Raw genomic sequence first — 25188 nt, 5'->3', positions numbered from 1 at the left:
GGAGAAAGTTGCAAGGAGGTGCTGTCACCATACTCGCCCTTTGCCACCAGCGAATGGAGGCATGACCCAGTCTGTCCTAAGACAAGTCATGCTTGAAATACTGAGACTGATGTGGACAGAGCTGGCTGGGAATAAGGGGTAGTTACGCATAGAGTCGGACACGACTGAAGCGACTTAGCAGCAGCAGCAGCAACTGCAGTTGAAGTCATAATACGTGGCATCCAAAGGGCAGATACAAAACACGCAGAGCTAGATAAAGACTGATTTCATGCTGCATGTGCCACTGTGTCTGAAAGTAGGGACCATGTCTCTTTATTGACCTAATCCACATATCTAACAAAGAGAGCCACAAAGCAACAGCCGATCAGCGCCACCGCAGAGGCCGTGATCACGACGACGACGACGCTGCCGGCCGTGTTGACCAGAAGGCCCAGGCCACCTCCAACCAGGATCTGAGCCAGCTGCACCATGCTCGTGAGGGCAGCGCAGTCCAGGCCCTGCCCTCTGCTGCTGCCATCCGGGCCCCCACCCAGGGCCCGTTGCTTCTGCAAGGCAAGAACAGGGACAGCATTTGATCTATGCCAACTGTTCCATAGGGCAGAGTCAGCAAGCAAACTTGTTCTTTAGAAAGCCAGATAACAGATACTTGCAGCTGTGGTTACAAACACACAACTCTGCTGTTGCAATGCCAACGTAGTCACAGCACACAAACATGTTCCAACACAACCTTAGGACCCTGCTATTTGATTCAAGCTCCACCCCCTGCCTTTCCCCTACCTGCCACAAAATCTTGAATATTAACTATGAGAGTTAAATGATTAAGAACACAAAATTCTCTCTTCCTAAGCATTCAATGGAGAAGGCAATGGCAACCCACTCCAGTACTCTTGCCTGGAAAATCCCATGGACAGAGGAGCCTGGTGGGCTGCAGTCCATGGGGTCGCCAAGAGTCGGACACAACTGAGCAACTTCACTTTCACTTTTCACTTTCATGCATTGGAGAAGGAAATGGCAACCCACTCCAGTGTTCTTGCCTGGAGAATCCCAGGGATGGCGGAGCCTGGTGGGCTGCCGTCTATGGGGTCGCACAGAGTCGGACACGACTGAAACGACTTAGCAGCAAGCATTCAATAAATACAGTGGATTAGGAACAATAAATATCCCTTTTCATCCCTTCCTTAGAGTTGAAAGTTCAAACACTTTCAGGAGGATGTTGAATCACAGATATATGTTAGGTGAGGCAACATAAAAAAGCAATTCAACCTTTTAAAATAGGGTTGTTGTTTGGTTAGTAGATTAATGTTTAATTACTATTTGACATTTGGTCTGAATTGGCTGATAGCATTGCCATTTGTCAGGTATCATATACGTGCTAGGGCTTGAGCAAGGCTCTTTCACTTACGTTATTTCATTCATGCTTACCACCTTTCCAGAGGCACATGGTGACACCAGGGAAGCCCCTAAGTGTTAGCCCCTCAGTCATGTCTGGTTCTCTGCGACCCCATGGACTGCAGCCGGCCAGGCTCCTCTGTCCATGAGGATTCTCCAGGCAAGAATACTGGAGTGGGTAGCCATTCCCTTCTCCAGGGGATCTTCCTGACTCAGGGATTGAACCCCAGTAACCTTCATTGCAGGTAGACTTTTTTTTTTTTTTTACCATCTGAGCCATCAGGGAGGCCCATATTATTATCGTTAACCTCATAATAACAATACTACTACTACCTACCATTTTTTGAGTCTTTGCAAGGTGCCAGGGGCATTATGATAAGCAGATTACCTATACTATCTCATTTCATTTAATTTTCCAACAATTCTATAAGGCGGGTGTATCATTCCCATTTGATTAGAAAACTAAGGCTCTATGAGTCTGAACGATAATTCCTACACTATTAAATTTAAAAAAATCATTGTGCAGGAAAATGCATAGTATCCTTTGAATAAGAAAAGGAAAATGAGAAAATGCAATTTGTAATTGCTAGATTTTCATTCAAAAATACTAGAAAGACAGACAAAAATCTGAAGAAAATGGTTACCTGTAGGGGCCTGGGGTAGGGGGTTGGGGAAATAGGGAAAGCGTGAAGGGTGAGGTAGGCAGGTGCCATTTGATTCACGCGTGCACATCATTGTGGCTGCTGAACCATGTCATTGTAGTTCCCATCTAAAAGTGAACTCATTTTGAGTGACACTTAGTAAATAAATGGAGAAGATCTCTGGGCTTCCCTGGTGACGAAGACGGTAAAGAATCCGCCTATAATGCAACAGACCCAGGTTCGATCCCTGAGTCAGGAAGATCCCCTGGAAAAGGGAATGGCAACCCACTCCAGTATTCCTGCCTGGAGAATTCCATGGACAGAGAAGCCTAGCGGGCTACAGTTCATGGGGTCACAAAGAACTGGATACAACTGAATGACTATTTTTTCCACTTTATGACTCCCCAGTGTCCCATAGCTGCCAAATGGGGGAGGGACGATTTGAATCCAGGTTCTTCTGAGTCCATAGCCTCTGTGTTTGGGGCCTGCTGCTGCTGCTGCTGCTAAATCGCTTCAGTCATGTCCAACTCTGTGCAACCCCACAGACGGCAGCCCATCAGGCTTCCCCATCACCGGGATTCTCCAGGCAAGAACACTGGAGTGGGTTGCCATTTCCCTCTCCAATTCATGAAAGTGAAAAGTGAAAGTGAAGTCGCTCAGTTGTGTCCAACCCTCAGCGACCCCATGGACTGCAGCCTACCAGGCTCCTCCATCCATGGGATTTTCCAGGCAAGAGTACTGGAGTGGGTTCCCATTGCCTTCTCCAGTGTTTGGGGCCTAGTATCATACAACTCTGTCTTGGAGGGGCGGTTCTCAATGCCAGCTGTATCTCTAGCAGCTAAGTGCCTGCCATGCATTGAAACATTAGTGACAATGTCTCCCAGGGGTAAGGACAGCTACAACTCTTGTTTAAAGGTTTTAACACCTAGTGCAACCCTGCCCCACTGCGCTTGCCAGATCAAATGATAAAAAAGAAGGCCAGTGTTCTAGTCACATGGACATGCGTTCAGTGTTTTTGCAGTTTCCTGCTGGGATGAATAAGATAATTGTTCTCTTTAGCTTTTACATTTGGGGAAATGTAAGCCTATTTTCAGGGGGACAGTTGCATATTTTGATAAGAAAAGGTGGTAATTTTAGAGCAGAAATTCCCAACCTAATGCTTTTTTAGGGCCACGTGGAGTCTTGCCCTCTGGCTTGAATTCCCAGATGGAAACGGAGATGGGGTGGGCCTCCCTTGAGGCAGCTAGAGAGTTAACCAGCTGCCACCAGCTTTCCTCCCTGCACACAGGGCGTGACTTACTAAAACCCCATTTCCAAGGAAAATATTGCTCAACCAGTAACTCCCAGAAATGGCACCGAACCTCTGTAGTGGTTGAGGGCCAGGGCCCTCGCTGTGGCACCCAGAAATGACTGCAGGTACATGGCACATGTCAGAAGCCCAAAGTTTCCGCTGCTTTGTCTCTGTGTGATTGTGGGCTGGCTTCTCAGCATTACCAACCCTCCCTTTTCCAATCTGACAAGTGGGAGTAATGGTGCCTGTCTGACTGCTCCCAAGTGCACTGGGCTTCAGAGTAAGGAGGAGAGGGTGGGCTGGGAACGTGGTCATGCCTTGGCCAGGCCATCGTAGCATCTGGCTGGACATTTTAGTGATGCAGTTTCAAGAACCCATATTTTCCAGCTCTGCTCTACACTTTCCCAAGTACTCCCCCCCAACTCCCCCGCCTTCCCAGGGGGCTCCAGACGTCACTCAGCACTGGGGTTGGACCACAAACCTGCTCCTCATGGTGATACACAGCGATGAGGGTAAAGGGTACTGTGTACAGGGTGCTGGACATCACGCCAAACAAGGTGCACATGGCCAGGGTGGAGTAGACATTCGGGAAGAGCCCGATGAATCCCGTTCCTAGGCCAAACAGCAAATACCCCATAAAGTACAGACCCTTTAATCCGATGCAGGGAACCAACACTTTCTGAAAGTCTGTGGGGAGAAGAGAAGGAGAAATTATAGCTGGCAGTGCCTCACAACGTCTCATAATTTCAGACAACCTTTGCTTTTGAAGATTCACTTTTGTTTTTTTAAATCTTCCCTTTGATATTGAGTCAGGAACAAAAGAACCCCCTTATCTATGCCTGAAAACAGCTGGTTTTGGGAATCAGTTTTGAATCCTTTGCATAAAGGAGAGCTGGAGATTGCCTTCCTGGGTTGATTTTCTTTTCTGCAGGGAAGGACCAGGTACTGCGTAGTGGGCAGTTGTATATAGCAACAAGATGCAGAAGAGATGATTGAAAACCGCCTTTGTTATGGGACCCTGGGGCTGCAGGACATGCGAGAAAAGTGCAGTTCTTTCTAATTCGCAGGGATCTATCCCAGCAGGACCAAAATGACAATCCAGGTCTATCTTGACCCAAAGTCAGGTTGGAGGAAATGAACACAACCAGAGTTTATGGAATAAGCTGAGTCATTGAGTTTTTCTGCCCCACCCAAATGCTGTCTCCACAACCTGAGAAGCAGGTAAAGAAGGTACGTCACCTGCCGACACTGGCCCTGACATACCAGCCCTTCCCAGTCTGGTCAGGGGACCCTGCCGTGCCAGGCACCTCCCCATCGCTGGCACCCTCACACTCTGGACGAGCTCTATAACTTCTCCAAAGCCTCAGCTTCTTGATCAGAAAAATGGAACTAGTAAAATCCTTGCTGGCGGTTGTTACTAGGATCAAATGAAGTAAAACAGCTGTGAAATCCCCCAGCCAAATGCCAAGCACACAGAAGACATCAAGTTAACATTGGCTATCATAATTTCAAAAACACAGACTTTGCTTAATATGGTTGACTTTTCACTGGGGTCTCCTTGAAGCAGGTAAACTTGGCTTGCTCATAAAAGACTCATGGTAGAGCTCATTCTTTAAAACTGAAAATTTTGCTTTAAAGTATTTTCCTATGTTTTTCACCACAGTAGGGAAAATCCCTAAGAACGTTTTATCTTCCTTTTTTAATCATTTATTTTAATCCATAGTTTTATCTTTCCTCTGCCCCATGCTTCTAGAACAAATGAACCCAGGAGATAGATACATGATAGAAGCTAGAAATGTGCCTACTTAAGAGTGAAATTTCCCATGTCTATTCAAATAATTATTAGATTTACATTGCATAGACAAGAAACCTCATCTGTATTCCATTTGTATTATTGTTATATCAATTATGCATTAAATATGTGAAGAGAAAGTTGTTTAGTCATGTCTGACTCTTTGCGACCCCATGGACTATACAGTCCATGGAATTCTCCAGGCCAGAATACTAGAGTGGGTGGCCTTTCCCTTCTCCAGAGGATCTTCCCAATCCAGGAATCGAACCCAGGCTTCCCTCATTGCAGGTGGATTCTTTACCAGCTGACCCACAAGAGATGCTCAAGAATACTGGAGTGGTAGGCCACCCCTTCTCCAGTGAATCTTCCCAACCCAGGAGTTGAACTAGGGTCTCCTGCATTGCAGGCGAATTAAATTTGTATCTATTATGTATTACATTGGTATCAATTTGGAATTCTGAAATGTTAAAGGAACAACATTGCTTCCTCTATTAAATTCATGCCATGCTTGGAGGGGTGTTGTCAAGGCTGAGAATAAAAGCAGTGTAAATCTAGTTTGCTTAATGATTACATTTATGCAGAAAATGGAATATAAGTTGTCTCAGTACCTGAAAGATACCATCAGTATTCTTTAGGTAAATGCTCTCACCAAGTAGATGGGCCAACAAGAAAGAAGGCAAAAGGTGATAAAAAGATATTTGGAAACACAACTAACTTCACTACAAAGACTGAAAATCTGGCAAAGAATGCTTTATTTAATGAAGCGAAATCAGTAACTGTCAGCCAAGTTGACTTGCCCTCTGCTGTGTCTGATACTAAGTAACACTGTGCCTCTCCTTAGGGTTGGAGAGAAATGACTGATTAAGGCCCCAGCTTTGAATAGTAGTCTATGCTATGAACAATTGGCTATATTTCAGTACTCAGTGTGACTATACTCATCAATCTAAGTGTACCTGCTGTGTAAAAGGAGCTTGAAAACAGTCCTTTATCACCATCCCCCATCTCTTACCTCAGCAGCCAGATTGCCCTACCAAAGTCCCTCTGGATAGACATTCTGGGTCGTCAACCTGGTGTTATGTGATGAGTCCAAAATACAGGGTTATCTAGTGTACTCTGGAATTGCGGCAAATGATCGATTCTGCCCAGAGTGGGTTGGAGTGCAGAGGGAAAGACTTGAGAGATGGCACAAACAGGGGCATTTTGGAGTTGGGTCTGGCTGGGTAGGGAGGGAGAAACAGCAGCTCAGGCGGAAGAAACCAAATATAAATACACAGTCATGAGACCGGCTGGGAAGTGGGTCATTGGGAGAGTTTCTGCTTGGGAGTGACTGAGGTCCAAGGATGAGCCAGGCCAGATGGTGAGTCCTGGAGCACCAAGGTCAGGACCTCCACTCTATCTTATGGGAGCCCCTGAAGATCTTTAGGCAGGGCTGGTTTGCGGGGAGCGAGCTCCGCCTCTGGCAAAGGTCATGAGGAAGGAGGCTTGGCATACGCAAAGGCGGGATCAAGCCTCAGGAGTCTCCCTGGAAATTCTCGAGCAATCTACCCCCAAAATCAGAGTCTGCCTACTTTCTGCTTTGTGCTTTCACCTACACCTCTGACTTTACGGGGGGCTGTCCCCCACTACCTCTCTGAAAAAACTTAGCTTACAGCTCCAGTTAATAATTCCTGGGTGTGACAGTGTTTAACCTACAAACTCCTTTGGAAATCCTCTAGCCTGCCTGAATAGGTTTTTCCGGCCACATGTGATTGTTCAGAGCCTCCCAACTGTGAGAGGCAGGAGATGTTCTAAACTGTGTAAACACAGATTCTTTTGAATAGTTAAAAGATTGATTAGAAATTGTATTGGTGAAGGGATTTTCACTTGTTGGGCCAATGTTTGCTGCTAAGTTTCCATATCCCTTACCTGCTGTGTCCCTGGCAGTGTATTGATTAATATAATTGGTGTGAGTAGTAGCTTTAATGTTTGTAACCTGGGACCCTTGAGTTAATTCTTTTTCTTGTTATAGCCCACCACACCTTTGCTCTGTAGGAATGCAACTTTATCTAATGCTTTTGGAGGGTGGCTCCTGACCAATCACCTTTAGAGAAAAATAAGTTTTCTGAAGAAAAGGTCTTAAAATGTTAACAGGCCTCCGGGCCAGAAGATGATGCAAATCACCTAAGCTTTTGCATATGATAAGTTTGCAGGAAGAAAGCCTGGCTTGCTGCCTGACTCTACCCCTTCCCCCATTATCCTCTATGCATAACTTAAGGTATAAAAACTACTTTGGAAAATAAAGTGCGGGCCTTGTTCACTGAAACTTGGTCTCACCATGTCGTTCTTTCTCTTACCTTCTGGCTGAATTATTCAGCCTCTTTTCTACACTGAATTTCCTCACTGAGCTATCCTTATTTCAGCCTCTTTTCTCCACTGAATTTCTTCACTGAGCTATCCTCATTCTATTACTCTTTATATCCTTAATTAACATTTAGTTAAACAATTGTTTCCTGATCTTCGCCTACGCCGTCTCTCCTTCGAATACCCTGGATCAGCCGGGGCTGGTCCCCGGCACTGGTTGGTATTTTATAGAGAATATTTTAGTTCTAACTCACTGTCTTAGGAATATCACAGGTTTATACATTAATATAACTTTCAAAAACTATTAAAATAGGAGGGATTCTTGTATAGAGAGATTTTAAGTAGAAAGGTCCTAAAAAATAACGTGCTCTTGAATTTTCAAAAGCCATGAAATTCATGTAGGAGCTCAACATAGATAATGGAAGAGTCCCTGGGAGGGATTCTTTGAGGAGAACAAGTTAAAATTGACATAAAATTAAAAGGCTAATGACTTTTAGAAAAATATTTTCCTCTTAAAAGAATGAGGATGGTAGTAAATAGTTGCCCTACATCTTGAGAGCACAAAGTGAGATGGATAAGTTATTAAATCCTTTCAGTCTAATGCTCCCTGATTCTAGGTATTTAAAATTGGCCTCCTGCAAGTTTTTTTTTTTTTTTCCTTCTTCTTAATTTGTATACTCTGGACCCAAGGATCAAACCTGTGTCTCTTACTTCTGCACTCACAGACGAGTTCATTACCATTAATGCCATCTGGGAAGCCCAAGGTGGGCAAAGGGCTTCCCTGGTCGCTCAGTGGTAAAGAACCTGCCTGACAATGCAGGAGATGCAGGTTCAATCACTGGGTTGGGAAGATCCCCTGGAGAAGGAAATGGCAACCCACTCCAGTTTTCTTTGCCTGGGAAATCCCATGGGCAGAGGAACCTGGCTGCAGTCCATGAGTTGTAGAGTCAGACATGGCTCAGCAACTGAACAACAAGGGGAAGAAAGGGTTTTGCTAAGGAAACGTAAGCTTCAAGCCACCACTATTTGGTTACCATAAATTTTAAAATAATGAATTCTACACAATGGAGTATTACTCAGCCATTAAAAAGAATACATTTGAATCAGTTCTAATGAGGTGGATGAAACTGGAGCCTATTATACAGAGTGAAGTAAGCCAGAAGGAAAAACACCAATACAGTATACTAACGCATATATATGGAATTTAGAAAGATGATAACAATAACCCTGTGTACGAGACAGCAAAAGTGACGCTGATGTATGGAACAGTCTTATGGACTCTGTGGGAGAGGGAGAGGGTGGGGAGATTTGGGAGAATGGCATTGAAACAGGTAAAATATCATGTATGAAACGAGATGCCAGTCCAGGTTCAATGCACGATACTGGATGCTTGGGGCTAATGCACTGGGATGACCCAGAGGGATGATATGGGGAGGGAGGAGGGAGGAGGGTTCAGGATGGGGAGCACATGTATACCTGTGATGGATTCATTTTGATATTTGGCAAAACTAATACAATTATGTAAAGTTTAAAAATAAAATATGCAATCCAAAAGTCTACAAATAATAAATGCTGGAGAGGGTGTGGAGAAAAGGGAACCCTCTTACACTGTTGGTGGGAATGCAAACTAGTACAGCCACTATGGAGAACAGTGTGGAGATTCCTTAAAAAACTGGAAATAGAACTGCCTTATGATCCAGCAATCCCACTGCTGGGCATACACACTGAGGAAACCAGAAGGGAAAGAGACACGTGTACCCCAATGTTCATCACAGCACTGTTTATAATAGCCAGGACATGGAAGCAACCTAGATGTCCATCAGCAGATGAATGGATAAGAAAGCTGTGGTACATATACACAATGGAGTATTACTCAGCCATTAAAAAGAATACATTTGAATCAGTTCTAATGAGGTGGATGAAACTGGAGCCTATTATACAGAGTGAAGTAAGCCAGAAGGAAAAACACCAATACAGTATACTAACGCATATATATGGAATTTAGAAAGATGGTAACGATAACCCTGTATACGAGACAGCAAAAGAGACACTGACGTATAGAACAGTCTTATGGACTCTGTGGGAGAGGGAGAGGGTGGGAAGATTTGGGAGAATGGCATTGAAATATGTAAAATATCATGTATGAAACGAGATGCCAGTCCAGGTTCAATGCACGATACTGGATGCTTGGGGCTGGTGCACTGGGACGACCCAGAGGGATGGTGTGGGGAGGGAGGAGGGATGGGGGTTCAGGATGGGGAACACATGTATACCTGTGGTGGATTCATTTTGATATTTGGCAAAACTAATACAATTATGTAAAGTTTAAAAATAAAATAAAATTAATTAAAAAAAAAAAAAAGAACACACACACACACACAAAAGAAACTGAATCAAACAGAATGCCAATCAATAGGAAATGCTGCCATTAGGAGTCCCAAACCACTTCCCAAGTACAGAATCTAGATCTTGGGAGTAGGAGTGAGTATATGGTCTAAGAGCAGCATGAACATCTTATGGGACTTCTTTTTAAAATTATTTTTTCCAGCTTTTTGGGGGAATAAAAATAAAAAAGTACATATTTGAAACCCAAAAAATAAATAAATAAATAAAATAAAATAAAATTAAAAAATAAATAAATAAATAAAATAATGAATTCTATGGTTTTATGATTATGAAACACAAGCTGGAATCAAGATTGCCAGGAGAAATATCAATAACCTTAGATATGCAGATGACACCACCCTTATGGCAGAAAGTGAAGAGGAACTAAAAAGCCTCTTGATGAAAGTAAAAGTGGAGAGTGAAAAAGTTGGCTTAAAGCTCAACATTCAGAAAATGAAGATCATGGCATCCGGCCCCATCACTTCATGGGAAATAGATGGGGAAACAGTGGAAACAGTGTCAGACTTTATTTTTCTGGGCTCCAAAATCACTGCAGATGGTGCCTGCAGCCATGAAATTAAAAGATGCTTACTCCTTGGAAGGAAAGTTATGACCAACCTAGACAGCATATTCAAAAGCAGAGACATTACTTTGCCAACAAAGGTCCGTCTAGTCAAGGATATGGTTTTTCCTGTGGTCATGTATGGATGTGAGAGTTGGACTGTGAAGAAGGCTGAGTGCCGAAGAATTGATGCTTTTGAACTGTGGTGTTGGAGAAGACTCTTGAGAGTCCCTTGGACTGCAAGGAGATCCAACCAGTCCATTCTGAAGGAGATCAGCCCTGGGATTTCTTTGGAAGGAATGATGCTGAAGCTGAAACTCCAGTACTTTGGCCACCTCATGCAAAGAGTTGGCTCATTGGAAAAGACTGATGCTGGGAGGGATTGGGGGCAGGAGGAGAAGGGGACGACAGAGGATGAGATGGCTGGATGGCATCACTGACTCGATGGACATGAGTCTCAGTGAACTCTGGGAGTTGGTGTTGGACAGGGAGGCCTGACGTGCTGCGATTCATGGGGTCACAAACAGTCGGACACGACTGAGCGACTGATCTGATCTGATCTGATGATTATGGGGTTCATGGATATGCTTATATTAGGTCCCCTTTCCCCACTTGGGCTATACTTTAAAGAGATTTTCTTGACCTCAAAACAGGTTTTCAGCTGTGTTTTAGCTGGGCAAAGGGCTAAATGCCAGGCTATGGGACATTGTTTACATTCACTTTCCTCCCCAACAAGAAGCACACTTCAGTGACAGAATGATGCCCCTGGGAATGGTACCACGGATTGTCCTCCATTGCCTCCCCCGCTTCCACTTGGGCCATAACCCTGCTGTCCCCTGGGCCTGTCCAAAGCCTGGACCTCTGCCCTGCAGATCAGCTATTTTTCCCACAATACTGAAGAAGCTTCCAAATTTCCATTCCAAATGAGGGACCTGCATACATTTTAAAGGCCTGAGTTTTCATTTAACTCAATGTGTACAGCACTTGGAGATTTCCATACAAATTAGCAAGCACAAAATGAGCCTGTGTGATGCCCTAAAGTTAGAGGACATCCATTTGGACATAGTTAAATCCAATCCCAGAAATCCCTTTGAATACAGTGTCCCCATAGATAAATTTAGCCAAGGTTGGGGGTGGGTGGGTGAAGTTAATAGACCCCATGGAAAGCTGATGCCTGAGAAGAAAAGCTGTCCTTCTCAATCTAGAAGAGGGCTCCTATAACATACCACCCTACTGATCGGAGCTAAGGTTATGTTACTTTTGTCACCTATCATATTAACCATCCCTCCCATTTTCTGTCTAGATTAATAAGTGTACTTATGAAACCTCATGGTGATCTCACTGCAGCAGAACCCAGACCTGCTGTTAATCAGTCATCTTGGCTGTGACGATCCTTCACGCATCCAATACTTTACCATGTTGTTTCCAAGGTTTCCTCTTATTTCCCAAAATATCTTGATCAGGAGCCCCCTGATTCCAAGTACAAAGTAATTGCTGTGGAGAATTGTACCCAGGATTCACTGGGAAAAGGCTACTTGATGAAGTCTCTTCTAAGGTAAAAGGGTTTTCCTGATCTCCATATATTTACCAAAAATAAAGTCCAAGATTCTGCTAGACCAGAGCCCTTAGAAGACACCCTCAAGAGGAGGAGGCTTACTTACAAGAATAAAGTGAGGAGAACATAGAGTTGATGCACAAGCCCCAGCATCCAACCTCGACCCCTCTTTGGTAGATGAGGAACTCTGTGGAGTTGTGGGCACCGTAGGGATCCCCGTGGTACACGATCTGCAAGAGAGATTTGGGGCCGCTGAGTTCCCAGTGCAGGTTGGTAAGGACCCCTTCTCATGTGCTCTGTGTCTCTTCCCCTTGCTGGGGGCACAGACCTCAGGGTGTCTGTGTCCCCCTTTCATCCTTTCACACCTCCACTCAAGGACCCTCAGGACGACTTAATGCCTACTGCCTGCAATCTAAACATCCTTCACGTGTTGAACATCCCTCCTCCTGTCTAACATCTGGCTCCCCCTGGCTTAGGCAACCCTGTCACCCTATTCTGGTACAGCCAACAGGCTTCAGACTCATCTCCACACACGCCAGTCCTATCTCCAACTGGAATGTTTCCTTCCCGTCCCCTCCCTCTCCAATTCCTACTCACCCTTCAAGAAGCAAATCACACTGCCCCTCCTTTATTAAGCCTGCTGTGACCACTACCGCTCACCTCAAATTTTCCTTATTTGTTGTATTTGATCGAGTACTGGTCCCATAGTGTCTTCTAACTGTTCAGGGTGTAGAAACTTCCCTCTGGAACTTGTTTATAAGCCAGCTCCCTGAAGGTACTCTCTCTTCTGCTCTTACTGTGCCCATCCTAGACGTGCTCAGAAGCTCCACAGGTGCTGATGGAGCGATCGGTGTGTGAGACAAAGAGCGTGTGCAGACAAGTCTGTTACCTGGCCCATGAAGTCTGTGAAGAAGAGCATGTTGGACAGGAAGGCAGTCCATCCAATGAGGTGGCTGATGCAAAGGCAGCGGTAATGAGGGGGCATGCTCCTCAATGCCCTCAGCAGTGACCTCAAGGTCATTGTCCTCTGAGTCTGGAATAAAACACCAAACAGGTGTGACATTCAGTGTAGACACATAGCCCACTGTGGGATCTGTTAGTAGTCCATCACACAAGGTCACACCATTTGGGCATGGCACCATCATTTCCATGGAGTGTTCTCATAGGAGGTGTTTTGTTATGTATGTGCAGATACTTCACAGCTTCAGGCCAATATGAGGGCTTTAAGGACGTAAGAGCGAAGGGACTAGAAATAGACTTGCTTTAAGCCAAGACGTAAGAGCCACCCATCAAACTTCCTGTCTTTGAATGACAGAACCACTGTATAAGGATAAAGCTCATGGATTTAAGTGAGGCCCTGGATGGTTATAATTCTTAGATCTCTTGATTCTTAAAATCTGGTCATCCAAATTCCAAGATGGCCTCTATACTCTCTGTCTTCATGATTCTGTTCTATTCTATGACAAAAGGATTTTGCAGAAGTAACTAAGGTTACTAACCAGTTGGCTTCAAGTTAATGAACAGGGAGATTATCTGGGTGACCCTAATGAAATCACATCAACCGTTTAAAAAGCATAGGTTTCTCTCTGGCTGGGAGCAGAAGGGGAAGCCAGAAAGTCTCAAAGCACAAGAATTGCTGGGGTTTGAAGGTGAAGTGGGCTACAGGGGAGAACTTCAGTGTGACCTCCAGGAAGTGACTGATCCCTGGCCATCAATTAGCAAGAAAACAAGGACCTCGACAACCACAAGAAGCTGGCTTCTACCTGCATGAGCTCGAAGCTGATTCTTCCCCATTCAAACCTCTGGATGAGAAGGCAGCTACACCAACACCTTGATTTCAGCCTTGTGAGACCCTGAGCAGAGCACTTGACTGAGCCCACCCAGACTTCTGACCTACAGAACTCTGAGATAATAAATGCATGTGGCTTTAAGCTGCTAAATCCGTGGTAGTTTGTTATGCTGCAGTAGAAAATTACTACATCGAGCCAATCAGCTCCCTGCTCTGGGTCAGGTACCTCCTCTTGGTATATTTCTCTGGATCCTGCCATCAGTCAACATGTGTAAATGAGCCCTAAGTCTAGTCAGAAGTGAGAACATTGTAGATCATACACATACGCACAAAACTAGACACATGTAAGATGAATACATATGCCCCCTAATTCTTTAACCTAGACTTGAATTATCTTAAAACCAGAGGCTGTAATTTAACAGCCTTTAATAGCTTGTCATATGAGAGAAGAAAAATATCTTGGGAATATTAAGAAATCAGCTGCCCTGAAGACACTGAGACAGAAAACATTAACCATGGTAGGGTGATGGGTCTTTCTTTCTGTCTGATTTCTATTTGTCCTGAATCTTGACATAATAAAATTGGATCTTAGCTAGTTTATTTACAAGATAGTCTCCCAAGATTTTTCCATTTTAACTATAAGAGAAAATTGTTTTATAACTCTTAATCTTCTGTGATAATGCTTTTTACTTCTTTGATGCAGGAAATTATATTCACTCATTGTAGGGTTGTTGTACAAGTTGAGTTTTTATTTCGTGGATTTTATAGTATTTAACCTAATGACCATGACTCCACTGACTTTTTCTACTTACTCAGTATTTTTAAAAAAATACATAGACATTACTATGGAGTAAAGAAAAAAATATTTTCTGCATGTAGCACATGGTATTTGTCTAAATAAATGGTGACCATAGCAGAAATCCAACGTAGAACTATTACTTTTTCCCTTGACTACAGGAAGAAACAATTAATGATATAGACTGAGGAATAACAGCCTGATTTTCATATCTCAGACCACGTGATTCATCTTTAATTTCTTTCCCTTCTTTCCAAAAATTCAAAAATTTAAAAAGTGAATTTGACCAGCCTCATTTCAAATATTAATTTATGCTTTGGCCTTATATATAATTTCAGCCTGTTTTCATTGTTAACCTAATTTTTTCCTTTCTCCCCAAAATAAATAAAAGCTTCAAAATTATGCCTTTCTGTAAAAGCTGTGAATATAAATACTCAGTCTTTCTGGATATTTTAACTCAGAATGAAAATTCAGCTAGCATCTTATTCACTGACTCATCAGTTCCCTTAGTAAAGCCCTTGCGATGATTTTGAGCTGTTGGGAGTTGTTTTACTGCTTGCATTTGTCAACTGGAGATTGGGTCATGATGGATCTATAAATGAAAAATGAACAGAGCCATGAGGGGGAGACAGAACTGCACAAAAGTACCCTCGGAAGGAGACTAAATGTTGAGCAACTGATGGTGGGGAGGAAATAGAGATGGATTTTTATGGTATGCAGTTTGAACAATGAAATAATTCAGGCCTCTTGACATTAAAAAAAAAAAAAAAATCCCAGTTCTCAAATTGCACAGCCACCCTCATTTTGGAAAGTAATGACTTTGACAAACAAGAATGTTAGGACCTGACACTGTGGAGATGCCCACTATTCAGCTGGAAGCTCCCGAGATGCACTATTGGAATAGCAGTCAGGTGCTTGACTTTGAGCCTAAGATATATTATTCTTTTTTTTTCCCCTATGTAATAGAAGCATTCAGAGCCTACAGTGTTGTGCATGTGGCATATGCTGACACAAGTTAATTGTATTTGATGCATTTCTTCTCCTAATGGTGTAGAGGGTTTTATGCCTTTCAAAAGACTTCCACACACTTGATTTCATTCAGTCATCACAACAGCCTCGGGGCAGACTGAGACAGCCTCTGTTGGGTGACTCTTTGAGAGCCAGTCGACGCAAAGAGGGCAAAGAGGCAGTCATAATCCATCATATCTACTTATCTTAAGTAAACTCTGTCTGGTTTTATTCCTTTAACCCTGACATTATTTTTTCTTTATTTTCAAAGTAATACGTGTCTATTACAGAAATGCTGAATACACTGAAGGGTTTAGAAAAGAAAATAAAGACCACCTGTTAGCCCACCACACAAAGACAATAATTTCAATGAGCATTTTGGGTGTATATCTTTTCTGTTTTTTTCTCTGTGTCTGCATAGCTTTTCCCACAATCTCCATTGTGGAAAATTCTTCGCAGTTAAACACTTGGTTCTGCAAATGACCTCTGACATCCTTGGCATCTCCATGATCGAATAAAGAGCATGGTTGTCTAATGGTGAGGTGATCTAGTCACACCACATATCCTAGAACTGCCCTCTGAACCTGCAACAGTGTTACCACCTCCAGGGCTTCCCCTTCTCCCTGAAGCCTACCAGGGCATCTACCATCCAAATGGGTCACTGTATGTGCCATTGATCTGTTTAAATATATGCACATCACCCATAATTACATATTCTTTGTGGGCAGAGAATATATGTTTTTTCATCTCAACCCATTGGCCACTGTTTCCTTTAATTCCACCTTAAAATGTTTTGTCACTCAGGGCATGATAAGGACGCTGTCTTTTTGGAATTTCATGGTTAAACAGTTGTTCATCTGTAAATATCCTTTATGGCAAATTTTCAATCCTCTCTTCTCTCAGGGAATGGGAAAAAACATTCATTTTGTATATATGTGTGTGTTCTATCTGATATGTCTTAAATAAAGCTTCAAAAACACACACATCTAATGATCAAATGGCTTCCATTGTGTAGCTATTCCATGAATCCCATGCTGCTGCCTTGCAGAACCACAGAGCAAGGGGGCTCCATCCTACCCGATACCAGCAGGGAGTATAAATGTTTTCCCACAGGCAGTCTGGAGCCCCAAGGTCTCAGCAGGTCTATGGAGGCCTAGATTCTCCTATTTTCTCTATTCACTGTATGATCAAAATAAAATGAAGGCTCCATCCCAATAGCCTCTTAGTTCCTCCAGTTGCCAACTGGGGATGCTGTTATTTGGAATAACAAATTTATAATCCTAATTTAGCCTGAGGATGGATAATTCCAGGCTTATCTTATGGCCTAACATTTTACAGTCAGCTTCATCTTCCCTGATTTGATGGTCTGCAAAGAGTCAGAGGCAGAAGGACAAGAGGGAAATGCACACATTTTTCTATTAGGTGCAAAGTTTTAATTCCAAGGGATAATAGCTAATGGGCATTTGCAGATTCAATTGGTAGATTCACAAAATTTCAATTTGAGGATAACAAAACTCTTTACATCAAATAATCAAGCAAAACAAAGACAAGGATCAATGTTAAAAGAATGAACACAAGGAAAGAACAAGAGTATTTTTCCTGAGTAAATAAAAAGGAACTTGCATCTTTACCTGTTCAGCAGGGTTTTTGGTTTTTCCTCCCTGCAGCACCAACTCTTGGTTTACATAACCATTTTTTACTTTCTCAATAGACCCATACTCGTACATTTTGTCTGATGACAAGGCAAGGTCCTGGGGGGCTTGCTGTGGGGGAATGTCCTTTGCAACATCTCTAAGTGGGGTTTCAGGGATACTGCACAGATGGATAATAAAACACAAAGTGAGCACCAGCGAGGAGAAGAAGAACATGACCTGGAATTCCGTGCCCAGCAGTCTTCCCAGTTCCAAGTGGGCCCAGTCAATGGCACCCAAAAGGTAACCGAGAGCACCTCCCAAACCTGCAAAGAAAGAAGGAGCTGTATTAGCATTAATTAGAACTGTCTTCTCTCTCATCATGTGCAGGCCCTCTACTTCAGTGGGAAAGTTCCCTGAGGACAGCAGAGGTGGCCTGGTTATAACTGGAGAAGTAACACAGGGAGAGGCTAAGACACCTGGGCTGGATGTGTGGGTTCAAGGCCTGGCTCTAGTATACACTTGCTGTGAACTTGAACTTCCTCATTCATAATATGGGGATTATGATTTTTTTTAAAAAGTAACATGCTAGACACATAGTAAGCACTTAGTAAACATTGCCACCATCTGAAGTCCCATGATTTTCTAAACTGTACTCTCAACATGGCTTAAGAACTAAAACTCCTGGCCCTAAGAGCCCTAGTTTCTGATTGCAATAAAATATAATTATTGCATTGTCATTGATCTATTAATAAGTTTCTTAGGGTGACACAAGTTTGCAAAGATCAAACAGCCTTGGAATCTCTCTTCTTTCCCCTATGACAAGTTAAAAGTGTGACTTGGGGGGATAAGTTAGGAGTTTGGGATTAACAGATACACACTACTACATATAAAAGAGATAAAAAAAACAAGGACCTACTATATAGCACAGGGAACTATATTCAATATTTTGTAATAACCTATAATGAAAAAGAACCTGAAAAAGCCTCTGTATAACTGAACCCCTTTGCTGTATACCTGAAACATTGTAAATCAACTATACTTCAATAAAACAAAATAGAAAACAAAAGCTAAAGGTACTTAATACCAGTTGATAACCACAGAAAAAATAAAAACAAAAATTTAAATATGAATTTAAAAATATTTATTTCTTTATTTGGCTATGCTATGTCTTAGTTTCAGCACTTGGGATCTTCAGTCTTCACTGTGGCATGCGGGTTCTTTAATTGCAGCATTTGAACTCTTTAGCTCTGGCCTGTGGGATCTCATTCCTTCATCCGGGACCCCTGCATTGGGAGGATGGAGTCTTAGCCACTGTACCACCAGGTAAATCCCTAAGTATGAATTTTTAAAAATCTTGTTATCCTGTTCCAGGATCCTGACCTGAAGTCTTTCTGGTGCTTGCCTTATCTGCTGTTGCTAAGTCACGTCAGTCATGTCCGACTCTGTGTGACCCCATAGACAGCAGCCCACCAGGCTCCCATCCCTGGGATTCTCCAGGCAAGAATACTGGAGTGGGTTGCCATTTCCTTCTCCAGTTCATGAAAGTGAAAAGTGAAAGTGAAGTCGCACAGTCGTGTCTGACTCTTCAAGACCCCATGGACTGTAGCCTACCAGGCTCCTCTGTCCATGGGATTTCCCAGGCAAAAGTACTGGAGTGGGGTGCCATTGCTTTCTCCGGTGCTTGCCTTATCTTCTTACACTTAAAGACAGTGTGATCTGAGGGACATTGAGAAGCGATTTCTCAAAAAGAATTCTGCCCTTACAGCCTAACATTTGAAATTCTGCCATTAGTGATTCATTCTTTGGGGTTCCTGTTTTAAAAAGCAAGTGCTCCTGGTACAGACAAGCTATTGCAGGTCTCAATATTGAAGCAGTAAGTGCTCCTCAGATGGTCTGCCTGGCCGTGGGCACCAGTGACATCCAAGAGTGCTGGGCTGCAGCAGGAGCATACCATGGGGTCGGAGGATGTCCAGGGGAGTAAGCAGAGGGATGCCAAACACATCTACCTACAACGAAGTGTAGGGCCGATCCTCCTGCAAATATCTTTAAACATCAACCTTCCATCCTGTCTTACCAAAGAGAAATATCTATCTACCTAGTCAGATCAGCTTTGTGTTTGTTTTTCTAAGGCAACGGTATCCCACTCCAGTACTCTTGCCTGGAAAATCCCACGGATAGAGGAGCCTGGTAGGCTGCAGTCCATGGGGTCGCTGGGAGTCGGACACGACTGAGTGACTTCACTTTCACTTTTCACTTTCATGCATTGGAGAAGGAAATGGCAACCCACTCCAGTGTTCTTGCCTGGAGAATCCCAGGGACGGGGGAGCCTGGTGGGCTGCAGTCTATGGAGTCACACAGAGTTGGACACGACTGAAGCGACTTAGCAGCAGCAGCAGCAGCAGCAGCAGCAGTGAAGTCTCCATTTTATCTGCCAGGTAAAGACAACATCCTGGGACTTCCCTGGTGGTCCAGTGGCTAAGACTCCCCTCTCCCAGCATAGGGAGCCTGGGTCCAATTCCTGGTCAGGGAACTAGAACCCACGTGCCACAACTAAGAATTTGCATGTTGCAGCTAAAAGATCCCACATGCTGCAAAGAAGATCGAAGATCCTTCAAGCCACAACTAAAACCTGGTGGAGCCAAATAAATAAATAATTTTTTTTTAAAAAACCTAAAAAATACAATATTCTCACAAATCAGAGAATTAAGGAATAAAACAGAGCTTAAGGAATTCTCTCTCAAACCTTAAACATTTAAACTTACCTAAACCCTGATCCCAGGAACACAAATCTGAATGCCAGGTAATATGAATCCTAATTTATCCAGAATGTTGGAAGAATGGATGATTCTAGTCACCTCACATTCTGTCTAATTGCAATTTACCATAGAGAGTATTTACAGATGAACAAATGTTTAACCACTGAATTCCAAGCACATCATTGTCATGCTCTGAGTGACAAAGCATTTTAAGGCAGAATTATGGGGAACAGTGGCCAATGGGTTACAATGAAAAAAACATATGTTCTCTGCTAACAAGGAATATGTAGTCTAGTTATGGGTGAGGTGCATGTATTTAAACAGATACATGGTACATAGAGTGACCTGTTTGGATGGTAGGCGCCCTGGTAGGCTCCAGGAAGAAAGGGAAGCCCTGGAGGTGGTTACATTGTTGCTGGTTCAGGGGGCAGTTCTGGGACATGTGATGCGATGGATCACCATTAGACAGTGATGCTCTTTATTCAATCATGGAGATGCCGAGGATGTCTGTGCTGAGCCAAGCAGTCAACCAAACAAAATGTACTAAAAGCCTAGCTCTATTGTAGGGTCTGTCTAGACCAGAGTTTCTCAGTCCCAGCATGACTGACATTTTGGGGATGGATAGTACTTTGGCCACCTCATGCGAAGAGTTGACTCATTGGAAAAGACTCTAATGTTGGGAGGGATTGGGGGCAGAAGGAGAAGGGGACGACAGAGGATGAGATGATTGGATGGCATCACTGACTTGATGGACGTGAGTCTGAGTGAATTCCGGGAGTGGGTGATGGACAGGGAGGCCTGGCGTGCTGCGATTCATGGGGTTGCAAAGAGTCAGACATGACTGAGTGACTGAACTGAACTGAACTGAACTGAAGTCTTTGTTGGAGGCTGTTCTGTGCATTGTAGGATGTTTTGCAACATGTCTGGCCTCCTCCATGCGATGCCAGTACAACCTCTCCTCTAGTCAACAGACACGAATGTCTCCTGACATTGTCTAATGTCCCCCAGGGGGACAAATGGGCACCAACTGAGAACCCTTGTTCTTAATTGATCCTATGCAAAACGTATATATCTGTTTCTCAAAACTACCATTTGTGACTAGATCAATGGTTGTTATACTGCCATTAAGTTCTCCTATCGTGTATGCCTCTTTTCTTCAAATTTACTTTTCCACTGAGCAGAGGAAATACAGAGCAGAAGATCCCTGCCCATTTGAAAGAACTGATGTGCGAAATAAACCTTCCACTGTGCAAATAGAATGTTGGTTTTATTTTATGAATATAAATATATGGATATAATCATAATGGTGGATTATATTAGATACTGACTTGAACACTTGACTGCTACAATTGGAGGGTTTCCTAGTCTAGTTTTATGTCTACCCACGTCATGTACTTCAATAAATATTTGAGTACTAAATTTATACAGAAAACCTCTACTAGCTTCTGGGGATATAAACATAAATAAGACACAGCACCTCTATCCTTTCCTCCCCAGAAGATAGTTCCAAGGAGAAGAAGCAGATAAACAAACAGCTGCTGCTGCTGCTGCTAAGTCACTTCAGTCGTGTCCGACTCTGTGCAACCCCAGAGACGGCAGCCAACCAGGCTCCCCCATCCCTGGGATTCTCCAGGCAAGAACACTGGAGTGGGTTGCCATTTCCTTCTCCAATGCATGAAAGTGAAAAGTGAAAATGAAGTCGCTTAGTTGTACCCAAATCTTATCGACCCCATGGACTACAGTCTACCAGGCTCCTCCATCCATGGGATTTTCCAGGCAAGAGTACTGGAGTGGGGTGCCATTGCCTTCTCCGAAACAAACAGCTACTTAAAAAAATAAAAACTGTAACAAATAGAGAACTGTGAGCTAGATATTCAAACAGAATAGAGGCGCTTTGATGAGTTTATTATTACTAATTATTATAGAATTCTTAATTAGCAATGAAGCTCCTAAGAGTTCACTAAATCAAGGAATCCAGAGATTTTAGAGGTGGAAGGATGTTTGCAGCTGGTCTAGTTGAATTAGATAAGAGACCTGCAGACTGCAGTGGGTGACAGGAGAACACATAGAAGGGAGGGTTTATAATTATGCTGATTTCAATGCCCACTTGTGTGTTTTCTAACCATGTGACCTTGGGCACTTCTCTGAAAGTGGGCATAGTGATGCCTCCTTATATGGGTCTTGTGAGGGTTGGTGTGACAATACATATAAAGCAATAGCACAGATAGCAGAAGAAGGAAGGAAGCAGGAAGCGTTGTCCCTCAGTCGTGTCTGACTCTTTGCGACCCTGTGGACTGTAGCTCACCAGGCTCCTCTGTCCACGGGATTCTCCAGACAAGAATACTGGAGTGGGTAGCCATGCCCTCCTCCAGGGGATCTTCCTGACCCAGGGATTGAACCCAGGTCTCCTGCATTGCAGGTCGATCCTTTACCATCTGAGCCACCAGGGAGCCAGGTTTCAAATGGAGTGTGCTACTGACTTCCTACAGAAACCTTAATCCCAAAGCCTTGCTCAGAGGCAAGAGAAGCTGACAGCTGCCTGGAGCTGGCAGAAAGGACTTAGTCATTCTAGGTCCAGTGACTAGAATCAGGGAATCACACTGAGTACTAAGACTAAGTGTGGCCTATGGCAACTGTTGCGGAAAAAATAAGTATCTCAAAGCTGGAAAGAGCAAAAACTATTTAAAAGGGCCTTATTTCTTAAAAATCTCATTATAAAGCAGGGCTTCTTAAACGTTAATGTGCACGTGAATCACACGATGCCTCGTCATGATACAGGTTGTCTCAGTCTGTTCCAGCCGCTATAACAAATATGCCATAAACTTCATGACTTATAAATACCGGACACTTATTCTGACAGTTCTGGAGACTGGGGAATGCAAGATCAAGGTGCCAGCAGATGTGGTCTGGTGAGGACCTACTTCCTCATTGACAGCCATCTTCTAACTGTCATCACTAACTTGGCATAAGTGGCAAAGGAACTGGTTTGGGCAACTTTTCTAAGGGCACTAACTCCGTTCATGAGCCTTCATGACCTAATCACCTTCTAAAGGCTCCATCTTCTAACAGTATCACATTCAGTTCAGTTCAGTTCAGTTGCTCAGTCGTGTCTGACTCTTTGCGACCCCATGAACTGCAGCACGCCAGGCCTCCCTGTTCATCACCAACTCCTGGAGTTCACCCAAACCCATGTCCATTGAGTTGGTGATGCCACCCAACCATCTCATCCTCTGTCATCCCCTTCTCTTCCCGCCCTCAATCTTTCCCAGCATCAGGGTCTTTTCAAATGAGTCAGCTCTTCACATCAGGTAGCCAAAGTATTGGAGTTTCAGCTTCAGCATCAGTCCCTCCAATGAACACCCAAGACCGATCTCCTTTAGGATGGACTGGTTGGATCTCCTTGCAGTCCAAAGGACTTTCAAGAGTCTTATCCAATACCACAGTTCAAAAGCATCAATTCTTTGGCACTCAGCTTTCTTTATAGTCCAACTCTCACATTCATGCATGACTACTGGAAAAACCATAGCCTTGACTAGATGGACCTTTGTTGGCAAAGTAATGTCTCTGCTTTTCAATATGCTATCTAGGTTGGTCATAACTTTCCTTCCAAGGAGGAAGCGTCTTTTAATTTCATGGCTGCAATCACCATCTGCAGTGATTTTGGAGCCCCCCAAAATAAAATCAGCCACTGTTTCCACTGTTTCCCCATCTATTTCCCATGAAGTGATGGGACTGGATGCCATGATCTTAGTTTTCTGAATGTTGAGCTTTAAACCAACTTGTTCTCCCTCCTCTTTCACTTTCATTAAGAGGCTCTTTAGTTCCTCTTCGCTTTCTGCCATAAGGGTGGTGTCATCTGCATATCTGAGGTTATTGATATTTTTCCCAGCAATCTTGATTCCAGCCTGTGCTTCATCCAGCCCAGTGTTTCTCATGATGTACTCCGCATAGAAGTTAAATAAGCAGGGTGACAATATACAGCCTTGATGTGCTCCTTTTCCTATTTGGAACCAGTCTGTGGTTCCATGGCCAATTCTAACTGTTGCTTCCTGACCTGCATACAGGTCTCTCAAGAGGCAGGTCAGGTGGTCTGGTATTCCCATCTCTTTCAGAATTTTCCACAGTTTGTTGTGATCCACACAGTCAAAGGCTTTGGAATAGTCAATAAAGCAGAAATAGATGTTTTTCTGAAACTCTCTTGCTTTTTCAATGATCCAGCAGATGTTAGCAATTTGATCTCTGGTTCCTCTGCCTTTTCTAAAACCAGCTTGAACATAAGGAAGTTCATGGTTCACAAATTGCTGAAGCCTGGCTTGGAGAATTTTGAGCATTACTGTACTAGCGTGGGAGGTGAGTGCAATTGTGCAGAAGTTTCAACATTCTTTGGCATTGCCTTTCTTTGGGATTGGAATGAAAACCGACCTTTTCCAGTCCTGCGGCCACTGCTGAGTTTTCCAAATTTGCTGCCTATTGAGTGCAGCACTTTCACAGCATCATCTTTCAGGATTTGAAATAGCTCAACTGGAATTCCATCACCTCCACTAACTTTGTTCATAGTGATGCTTCCTAAGGCCTACTTGACTTCACATTCCAGGATGTCTGGCTCTAGGTGAGTGATCACACCATCATGATTATCTGGGTCATGAAGATCTTTTTTGTACAGTTCTTCTGTGTATTCTTGCCACCTCTTCTTAATATCTTCTGCTTCTGTTAGATCCATACCATTTCTGTCCTTTATTGAGCCCATCTTTGAATTAAATGTTCCCTTAGTGTCTCTAATTTTCTTGTAGAGATCTCTAGTCTTTCCCATTCTATTGTTTTCCTCTATTTCTTTGCATTGATCACTAAGGAAGGCTTTCTTATCTCTCCTTGCTATTCTTTGGAACTCTGCATTCAAACGAGTATATCTTTCCTTTTCTCCTTTTCTTTGGGCTTCTCTTCTTTTCACAGCTACTTGTAAGACCTCCTCAGGCAGCCATTTTGCTTTTCTGCATTTCTTTTTCTTGGGGATGGTCTTGATTCCTGTTTCCTGTACAATGTCACGAACCTCCATCCATAGTTCATCAGGCACTCTGTGTTCAACATCATCACATTAGGCATGAGGTTTTCAACATATGGATTCTGAGGGGGACACAAACATTCAATCGATAGCATGTGAAGTGAAGTGAAGTCGCTCAGTCATATCTGACTCTTTGCGACCTCATGGACTGTAGCCTAACAGGCTCCTCCGTCCATGGGATTTTCCAGGCA

General features: G+C 43.4%; 1 protein-coding gene across 2 annotated transcripts in view; it reads right to left on the bottom strand.

Moving 5' to 3' along the window:
* Positions 1 to 278: 278 nt before the first annotated feature.
* The window catches only part of SLC45A2 (solute carrier family 45 member 2), a 46818-nt gene continuing 21908 nt past the window's right edge, over positions 279 to 25188 (bottom strand). Inside the window, exons 3-7 of one of the 2 annotated variants that reach the window (XM_019983100.2) lie at positions 17180 to 17505; positions 12845 to 12988; positions 12062 to 12185; positions 3803 to 4008; positions 279 to 545 (exon numbers count right to left, since the gene is read on the bottom strand). In XM_019983100.2, the coding sequence (XP_019838659.2) occupies positions 321 to 545; positions 3803 to 4008; positions 12062 to 12185; positions 12845 to 12988; positions 17180 to 17505 (1025 nt within the window). In that variant the 3' untranslated portion in view covers positions 279 to 320. The remainder of the gene's footprint in view (positions 546 to 3802; positions 4009 to 12061; positions 12186 to 12844; positions 12989 to 17179; positions 17506 to 25188) is intronic. The other variant, XM_019983101.2, reaches the window with a different exon arrangement.

Source organism: Bos indicus, chromosome 20 (genome assembly GCF_029378745.1).
Source record: "Bos indicus isolate NIAB-ARS_2022 breed Sahiwal x Tharparkar chromosome 20, NIAB-ARS_B.indTharparkar_mat_pri_1.0, whole genome shotgun sequence".
NCBI lineage: Eukaryota > Metazoa > Chordata > Mammalia > Artiodactyla > Bovidae > Bos > Bos indicus.
Note: the sequence above shows the minus strand (reverse complement) of the source record. Positions and strands in the feature narration are given on the sequence as shown.